The sequence below is a fragment of the Xyrauchen texanus genome, chromosome 27, assembly GCF_025860055.1.
Source record: "Xyrauchen texanus isolate HMW12.3.18 chromosome 27, RBS_HiC_50CHRs, whole genome shotgun sequence".
Taxonomy (NCBI): domain Eukaryota; kingdom Metazoa; phylum Chordata; class Actinopteri; order Cypriniformes; family Catostomidae; genus Xyrauchen; species Xyrauchen texanus.
In genome coordinates this window covers 25,176,930-25,186,788 of record NC_068302.1, presented here as the reverse complement: position 1 = coordinate 25,186,788, position 9,859 = coordinate 25,176,930, and the positions used below count along the sequence as shown (strand labels likewise).

Here is a 9,859-nt window from a genome sequence, read left to right as displayed (position 1 = left end):
AACGTCCCACATTCTAGCTGTACTGTTTAATGTTGTCTTGGCTTAAATATAAATTGAATAAGTTCATAATAGTGTTCTGTTGTTAATAGTCTGTCTTTTAGATTCACTGTATTATGGTAAGTTCTTGGGTTTGAAGTAATTTCCTTAGCATCTGGGTTTTGAAATGTTACTAGCAATTCATATTTACATTTTTAGTTGCATCCTACACAGAATTGCTTGTTTGAAAAATGGGAATCTTCATTAGACAATTACTTTTGAATATATAAGTTAACCAAGGACTGGGTATCTCTACATTTTGGGAACTGAAACTCTTGGGGATTTCCTGTAAATTGATCTATAAGTTGAGTTTGAAAAACATTTTACATACATTTTTGCTCTGTAGGATGCTGCAGCGTCACCAGTAAAAGCAGAAATTCTCAACTTCGATTTCGACGAGATGCAGGTGCATGATGTCTTACAAACATGTCGACACTCAGGGAGATATACAAAGTAAGTGATTAACATACACTTTATTAAGTAATATCGATAAATTAGTTTGTTTTTTGTGATTCTCTTCTCATAAGGAGGTTAACGGATCGCTGACATTGAATATGAGAATGGAACAATTCAGCAAACAGAACAGGTTGAACACAGAGACAAATTCAGTCATATTCAAGCTTTTACTATTGTGGATGATACTGACTGAGACACAATAACCAGTGTATAAAAAGTAGATTGATATAACTTTATTTTGTGTAAATCTTTTATACTTTGTTTAATGATGAAGCGCTTATAAAATAGGGTCTGTTAATTTGTAACATTTCTTCTTTTTTTGCTTGTTCAGAGATGTTTGCATCTGTTCAAATGGCTACCATACTTAAAGTGAATATAAATGAAATCACAACATCTTTATTTAAACTCTTACATGAGAGTTGTATAGCTTTTCCAAAAATTCAGTTCAACATTACAGATGATATTATACTCTACAATGATGCATTTATTAGGATGTTATACACAATTCAAGGGAACACAATTTAACATAATGTGAAAGTAAATCAGTTTATAACATATATTCACTGAGCACTTTATTTGGAACACTATACTAATACTGGGTAGCACCTCACTTTGCTCTCAAAACAGCTTCAATTGAACTCATTGTCATGTTTATGAAACCGATTTCTAGCCATTAGAAGATGGGTAAATTGGGGCCATGAAGGGATGCACATGGTCAGCAGCAACAATACTCAATTAGCCTGAGGCATTCAACTGAGGATTGATTAGTATTAACTGGCCTAAAGTGAGCCAAGAAAACAGTCCCCACACCATTACACCATTGCCACCAGCCTTGACTGTTGTCACAAGGCAGGTTGGGTTCATGGATTCATGCTGTTGGTAAAAATCCTGACCCTGACATCTGTGTACCTCAGCAGAAATCGAGATTCATCAGACCAGTTTTTCCAGTCTTCACCGGTCCAGTTTTGGTGAGCCTGTGTCCACTGCAGCCTTAGCTTTCTGTTCTTGGCTGACAGAAGTGTAAACTGACGTGTTCTTCTGCTCTTGTATCCTATTTGTCTTTTCTACAGCAATGCCTGAAATTGCGCCTCCTGCAGGGGTTTCACCAATACTACTTCCAGCAGGTCTCTGCGAGAGGCCATTTTAATTCCTTCCACTGGATTGTACACAGGTTACCTTACGTTTTCTCTATCTAGGTGTCTTTCCAAGACTTCACCGTTACCTACCGAGGAGCCAAAAAATGGCAAAAAGTTGATAGGAAGCACAACTGCGGTGCTCCAGCCATTGGCTCAAAACATCCCTAAGCAGCACAAATGTGCTGTCCACGTGCCACAACTGCGGCATCTTCAGGTCATGCAACAAATTGCCATGGCACCACAAAGCAGCAAAATTGTGCTGACCAGGTGCCGCAACTGCTTAACCTTTTAGGCCATAACACTAAATCTCCCACAACTCCCACACATCTTTTTGGGGTGTAAATTCATAGCTTGAGTCGAGCCCCATCCACCATGGACAGCAAGCCAAAGAAGTTTAACCTTAATAGCTTAAAGATTATTTGGGCAAACAAACTTGTGAAACGGATTTCGTTCAAGTCCAAAATATTATTAATGTACCATCTTTGAATCAGCCTGGCTATATTAAAGGTGTCATGACATGAGGAATATAATTTTCCTTTTTCTTTTGACATATCAGAGGTCACTGTTCTATAAAAACATACTGTAAGTTTCAGAACTTAAAACTTCCTACTTCGAATCTGAATCGAATCTGCCAAAAGACTCATTTTGAATTTGTGTAACTTGTGACATAACAAGGACCATATACATTTGCTTATTACTGCCTATTCAGCAAGATATCAATGCCTATTTTTCATCATTGCACCCTTTTCCCCGCCCACTGATGTCAAGTAATAGGTTAGAGAGAACTCAAGTGCAGAATTAAGATGGGCTTTATTAGAAATAAAAAAACAAAACAAAAAACAAAACATTCCAAGGACTGACAGGAACAGAGTGTCAGAGCTGGAGAAGGCGAGCCTCAAGGTCCGGGCTCCAAACAGGAATCTCCAGGATTCTGAGGGGCACACAGACAGACAGGACCGAACTCCACTACAGGAAAAACCTTAACAGTACTTTCCACAATGAACTGGCACAGGATATAGAACACAGGGAGGTTAAATAGGGATGAAATAAGGAGGGTAATGAGCAAAAGTAGGTGAAGCAAATTAACTAATAACCAGGTTGTAAGGGGGCGGGCCTGGACGTGAGACAGGAAGCACATTAAAAACAAACCTGACATAAGCCATGTACTCACACCAAACACAATGACAAGACAGTAGAGCACATGGCAATGAAACCATCATTGGCCATGTGCTCAAACAAAACACATTGACAATACAATAGAGCACATGGCAACAAAACCATTATTGTATAAACAAAAAAAGACAGGAGCACATGGCAAGAGACCTGGACCCAAAGCCATGCGCTCACCAAGACAAGACTTGGAGCATGAGTGTCCGGATCCTGACCAAGAAATGTAACCGAGCAAGAAGAGTCAGGATTCAGACATCATGCTCTCAACATAAAAACACAGGCTAAACAGAAGAGCACACAGCAAGGAAATAATACCCAAAGCCGTGCGCTTCCTCAGAGTCACAGAACACAGGTGTCACCACATTAAAAACAACTGACAAAATGACAGGATACTGACACCTGGTGCTCAGTCAGTCACACAGGTGAAAAGGACCCCCCATCCTGTTTCATCTTGCCATTAGCTGTCTTGCTGTTGTGCAGTTTCGAAGGCGTACTGGATCGTTTTTGCACCCATTTGTGCTATTTGTAATTGTTGATCTTCATCAGGTTGATAACTTTTTATAGTGCATAGTTTGACTTTCAACATGGTCTTGTATCCACATGCTTCATTCTAAAAAACAACTCTTCTCTTAAATCCAGCACTACGTTGCTTTTGTAAACTTTTGTCATTTCTAAAATAATATGTCCATATATATGAAATGTTATACGCACAGTGCTGAGTCATGTGCTATTGGCTTTGTGGTGAAATTTGTTGAATCACTAGATCAAGCACATCATGTTTAAGGTTTAATATATAGGAAATATCCCAGCATGCTGATCTTTTATAAACTCCCTCATCTTTAAAAGGGAAAAAATATATATATATCTAAAATCTGTATGCATAGTTTGATACAAGAATGCCTGAAATGTTCCTAAATTCTTAATGCTATTCTGTTCATCTCTCCATTCTGTAGCAGAGTCCACAGGAACAAAATGGCATCATCAACTCAATTGTGCAATTAAAGCCCCCACGAGGATCCATAACAATTTTATGACATGTGTAACTGTTGTGTAACAAAACCATGTGTACTACCCTTCTGGATAAAACAGGATATGTAACTGGATATATTAGCAACCATTTGATACATACTGTACATTTACATCAAGAAAATAGCATGTATTTGCCCAAAATATCATTATCATCAGCAAGCTAACTACTATGTATTATTGTGTCAAAATAAAAGTATCTCAAGAAATATGCACGAATGAACCTGTGTCGTCCATGTTTCGTGTGCGTTCTTATAACAAAGCACTTGAACGTAACAAACTTATAAATAAAGTAGGATCATTCCGACAGCATATAAAGGCAGTATAAATCTTCTGGAATACTACCATTTGCTTTATCTTTAATGAAAGGAATGTTCTGGGTTCAATACAAGTTAAGCTAAATCGACAGGAGTTGTGGCATAATGTTGATTACCACAATAATATATTTTGATTCGTTCCTCCTTTTCTTTTAAAAAAAAAGCTAAAATCGAGGTTACAATGAGGCCCTTACAATGGAAGTGAATGGGGACAATAAAAGTGAATTTGGCCAATATCTGGAGGGTTTAAACACAGAAAGCTTTTTATTTTAGAAAAACACATGCATTCATTCTTCTGTTAAAACGTGTGTATTATTTTAGCTATAAAGTTGTCATTTTTACAGTCGTTTTAGTGTTTTGGCATGTGTTGACATTATATCATCATGGTAACAAAGTTATAAAATTGGCTATAACTTTACACAGCATGTTTGTAAGTGATTTTATAAAATCAAAATCACCTTTACACACATATCCTTTATGTCTTGTGGTTATAATTTTGAAAAAGTGAGTATTTTAACTTTAAAAAATTGGCCCCATTCACTTCCATTGTAAGTGCCTCATCATAACCATGATTCAAATCTCGTAAAAAATATACTTAACGATGTTTTATTGAAAATGTAAAAATGCAGAACGTTTTTTGTGAGGGTTAGGTTTAGCGGTATGGTTAGGGGATATAATCTATAGTTTGTACAGTATAAAAATCATTATGTCTATGGAAAGTCCTCATAATGACAGCTGCACCAACATATGTGCGTGCATGCGTGCGTGTGCACGTGCGTGCGTGTGTGCGTGTGTGTGTGTGTCCAACCACCACACTCACAAAGGATAAAAGAGATGCACAGAGACCATTCAGACAGATTATAATTTAATTACAATAACTATAACCCTTTAACAAATTTACAGCATAATAAACATGGATTCATCCAGAAATATGATTCCTTCCTGGTGGACCATGACTTCTTGTATGTTTGCACGAGGTAATGTATGAAACTAATGTATGTTTTTACTATGAAATAAAAATGCAGTGGATGCCAAGGTGAACCAACGATTCTGAGGTAGACCTTGTGGCATGGGCATAATGGATCCATTATGCCCATGCCACAAGGGCATAATGGATCCATTTCTGTGGAAGATGAATAACAGCATTTGGAGTACAAAGTGCATGAGAGTGAAAAATGAAAATGACAAAAAAGGTGCTATGGCACTTGTTATGTATTCTTCTTGTGCTATTCTGTTTTCTCTTTCAAGTATTTCTCTTCTCCGTTCTTCTTGTTTTCGCTCTCCATTTCAGCATTAAAAGTCTATGTTTTTGAAGTCGCTGGTACAGCGATATCTGTTGTCATTGTACCTGCTGCACACCAGGTATGGCAGACAGGGGCAAGTGTGGTGTTGTCTCTTGCCGGGAAAAGGAAACTGCAGGGATAACAAAACACTTTGAATTACATTTTAATAACTCATGGATCTAAAAATAAAACTTTCGGATTATTATTCTTAAATTACTTGATGAGATATGCATTGATTATAAAACATTAGACATAATTTTGTAGATGTTTTTGAAGTCTGACTGCTTTAATGACATTTACATGGTTATCATGAAATCTTTGCAGGTTGTTTTGGTAAGCCAATCAAGATATATTGCATTTAAACCACAGGCTTTTGTTTCTTGGAGAGGGTCTGTCAATCGTGTTAGTCATCAATGAGTCAAAGACACCCTCTGAATTTTTTCACCTCCTAACCTATGCTGAATGGCAAGGCTGACTATCAGCTTCTGTATCTCTGTATCAGTTTGAGACAGTCTGACAGAGTGATAAACAGCCCTGATCTGTCAGACATCTAATCAATATCAGTTACACTTATCAGCAGATTCTTTTCAAGCCTTCTCAGCCCTCTCTGGCAATCGCCCATGTTTACTTCACAGCTCAAAGTATCACTGGGCTGTCAGATTACTGTCAGCTGTTTAAACCGCATTACTCGTTGTATTTGTATTTCACTTTTAAGTTCAGTCCTCATATTCTGACAGTTTCCTGATGCTGTTGCTATATAGTTTTTTTGGACTAGTTTATGATAAAATTCTATCTCTCTTTTGCTCTTTCTGGGTGGTGTCTCTCACCACATTCAGTTCATAACTGTCAATCATGAACTCCCTAAGGTCAACCAATCAAATTGTGTGTGTGTGTACCTTGTGGCTGTATGGGTGGCATTCGTCTCCCTCCAGTCCCTGTGGTGTGCACATACGCAGGCCTCTGAGCCACAGACTCATGGCACAGCAAAGACCCACACCACACTGCACATCCCTGTCACATGCCTTATACACAACAACACAACACAGAGTCAGTCTGCCGTGTATCCCACTACTTATGCCCTAGAACAGGGGTTTTCAAACTGGGATATGGGAGCCATAGTTAGGAATAAAAACAGAAATAAAATGAAAATGACATATAATCTTAAATATTTCGAAAAAATAAAGCTTCTTTAAAAAACAAAAAATACAATTAAAAAAAAAAAAAAATAAAAAAAAAAAATAAATATATATATATATATATATATATATATATATATATATATATATATATATATATATATATATATATATATATATATATATACATACAGGGTTGGGAGGGTTACTTCTGAAATATATTCCACTGCAGATTACAGAAAACATGCTTGCTGGCTATAAAAACTCTGCTAGTACAGTAAGACAAAATATACATAAAAAAAAAAACATTCTTTGAAAAACCTAAATATCTTATGCAGTGTTGTTTCTAGAACAAGATAAATCAAATGTATCTTATTTTAAGGATTTTTAGATATTTTTACAGGAAAAAAATACACAAATTATTATCAAGATATTATTTTTGCCCTAATATAAAAGGTCTTACTAGAAAAGAAGAAATTATGATCCAACGTGAATTTTCTTGATAAAAAAATATTGTGTCTGGTAACATGTGCATGTAAAATGGCTTGAAATAGCATTTTAGCTTAGTGTAAAGTTGACAATTTAAACAAGGTTTATTTCTATTTCTTCTGCTCTAAACTTACTTCAAACGTACTTCTCTGTCTGCTCATAATAATGCAACACATCATAAGAAAGTGTTTCACCGCTGTTCAAATGCACTTTGGATAGTATCATTTATATGTATAAATGTTTTCCATCTGAAAGGACTAAATATTAAATGAAACAAATAACAATAAAATGCAAAGTTATCTCTTCAGTAATCAAAATACTTTTTTGGAATGTAACTGTATTCTAATTACCAATGATTTAAATTGTAACTGTAGTGGAATACAGTTACTTATATTTAGTATTTCAAATATGTAATCCTGTTACATGTATTCCGTTACTTCCGTAAGGTTGCAATTCTCTATTCACTGTGAAGCTGCTTTGAAACTATTTTATGGCATACTTTTACAAATGTATTTATATAGCGCTCTTCACATAATATAAATATGTAAAATAAAATATTATTGTTTATTTTATTATTTTTAAATGTAATCTATTTGTAAAAATAAATACATCTAACATTAATTCAGCATAAGAAAGATACTGTATATTGTCAACTTAATAAAAAGTCAATATTTTCCAGATCATATTTTAATAATTTATTTTGGCTTTAGTACAATGACAATGTAAAAGCTAATTATTTAATTTTGTCTTTATAATATCATGTTTACTACTTTTCTCACACAGAGGGTCCCTCACAAGGGGATCATAATATTTGGGGGTCCTTGGAATCAACCAGCATCAAACCCCTGCCCTAGCATATGAAGAAAATGTGATATAAATGCAAAAAAACAAAAATAATAATAATAATACATTTAAAAAAAATCAATGTCAGAAATTAACCAGGGCTCATTGGCAAAAACCCTACCAAAAGTGACAAACATGCCATCAAATAAAAATGTGGGGGTAAAAATATGTCCTATAATGAATTCCTCTTTTTTTTTTTTTTTTTACATTTGATGTAATTTATATACTGCTTTAGCTTAATGTAGTTAGACATTCAGGTAAATAAATTATTGTAATGAACCAATTAAATAACATTTGTCGTAGTTTAAGTGGTTAGTATAAAAAAATACACCATAATAAGGGTTAAAATTGCCCCTGAAAATCAAATCCAGAGGATATTGTTCTATAATGAAAAGGGAAGTTAATTTCTGACACTGAATGACTGTGAATAGGGACAGTATTATAAGCTTCAATAATTTTATTTGATATCTGACATGATTATGAAGAACTTGCTCTTTTACAAGCAATTGAAATTAGTATTTCTTTCTAATGAACTACAAATTAATTTGTTAAATATTGGCTATGCGCAACAAAATTTTTTAAACATGATGAGAAAGGTAAATCATGCACGCGTGTCAATTTAGCTGATTTTTTAAAGAAGCAAACGTCCCACTAACCTACCAAATTCCACCCCCTTAATATTAGTATCCATTATTAAAGTAAATGATCAATTATCTAATCAAATTATCAAATAAAATCTCATGAATTTATTCAGTAATACTTCACAATAATGTTGTATGTGTTAACATTAGTGAACGCAATAATTAATGAGAACTAACAATGAACCATACTTTTACAGCATTTGTGAAACTTTTACCATAATATATTTTTTGCATTAACAGTTATACACATTAATGCATTATGAACTGCAATGAACCAAAAATGATCAGTAGCATATTCAATTGTAAAATAAATGTTACATTTAAATATTAATTGACATTAACCAAGTATAATGCAATGCTGTAATGCTATTCATTGTTGTTAATGATAGCGATTGCATTATTGTAACTAATGTTAACATTTATAACCTTTTTCAAATTGTTACCAATTCAAATCAAAAGAGATCAACCCCAACTGAACACTATACTTTATTAATGTTGCACAATTGCATAAATGAATGATAAAAACAATTTTTAGAGGTGAATTTTGTGAGGTGTATTTGTGAGACTTACCCCTGTAATGACAGCACATCTGCACCAGCTGAGGGACAGCAGGAGTACGGAGAGAATCACTATCCTGCTCATAGCAGCAGATGGACAAACACACACCACTCAAGACTAACTGATCGCTTTTTCTTTTGCCTCTTTATAGTCTCTATTTTTCTTAATTCTGTCCTGTGGGTCTCCCAAAGGATTATGTAAGGCTGTGAAGAGATGCAGTTCCTTGTATTAGTTATTTTCTGTCTTCACTCCAGTTCTTCTTGCTCTGTCTCAGTGTGCTTGAGTCCAGAAACCTCTGAAAGAAGGCTTATATTCTCTCTCTCTCTCTCTCTCTCTCTCTCTCTCTCTCTCTCTCTCTCTCTCTCTCTCTCTCTCTCTCTCTCTCTTTCTTTCTTTCTTTCTTTCTTTCTTTCTTTCTTTCTTTCTTCCTCCATCCCTCTTTCTGTTTATTTCCCTTGCCCCTGTCTTTCCCCCACCCACACCGCCGCAGAGACTTCGTCATCTCCTTCTGTATGACGCTGGACGAGATGATGGAGAAGATGGTTGTCTTCTATGTTTTATGCTTATTGTTTGTATTCTTTTAATGTTTAGTAATTTGGTCTACAGTGTAGTTTTAAAGGGCATATAAATAAATGAGTCTTGAGACTTGACACTTTTAATCAACTGAGTTTACTGAATAGAGCTCAAATCACAAGAAGCAATTTTTCACTATATGCAATGAGCCCCTATTTCATAATCCATTCACTTCCATTACTTGCTTTTTCGTAC

The 9,859-nt window shown here is 35.0% G+C and overlaps 1 protein-coding gene across 1 annotated transcript; it reads right to left on the bottom strand.

Moving 5' to 3' along the window:
- Nucleotides 1-5,422: 5,422 nt before the first annotated feature.
- Nucleotides 5,423-9,175, bottom strand: prok1 (prokineticin 1). Its single transcript, XM_052094697.1, has 3 exons — nucleotides 9,104-9,175; nucleotides 6,321-6,446; nucleotides 5,423-5,554 (listed from the first exon to the last, which is right to left on the bottom strand). The coding sequence occupies exons 1-3, from the start codon at nucleotides 9,173-9,175 to the stop codon at nucleotides 5,435-5,437; spliced, it is 318 nt and encodes a 105-aa protein (XP_051950657.1). The 3' UTR covers nucleotides 5,423-5,434.
- Between the last annotated feature and the right edge of the window lie 684 nt (nucleotides 9,176-9,859).

What these genes read in the sequence shown, in the direction of transcription:
- prok1 (XM_052094697.1), bottom strand. Translation starts at nt 9,175, where the DNA reads ATGAGCAGGATAGTGATTCTCTCCGTACTCCTGCTGTCCCTCAGCTGG. An exon ending in GATGTGCTGTCATTACAGGG is followed by an intron (nt 6,447 to 9,103) that starts GTAAGTCTCACA and finishes GTTGTGTATAAG; the next exon opens with GCATGTGACAGGGATGTGCA. An exon ending in GCCACCCATACAGCCACAAG is followed by an intron (nt 5,555 to 6,320) that starts GTACACACACAC and finishes TTATCCCTGCAG; the next exon opens with TTTCCTTTTCCCGGCAAGAG.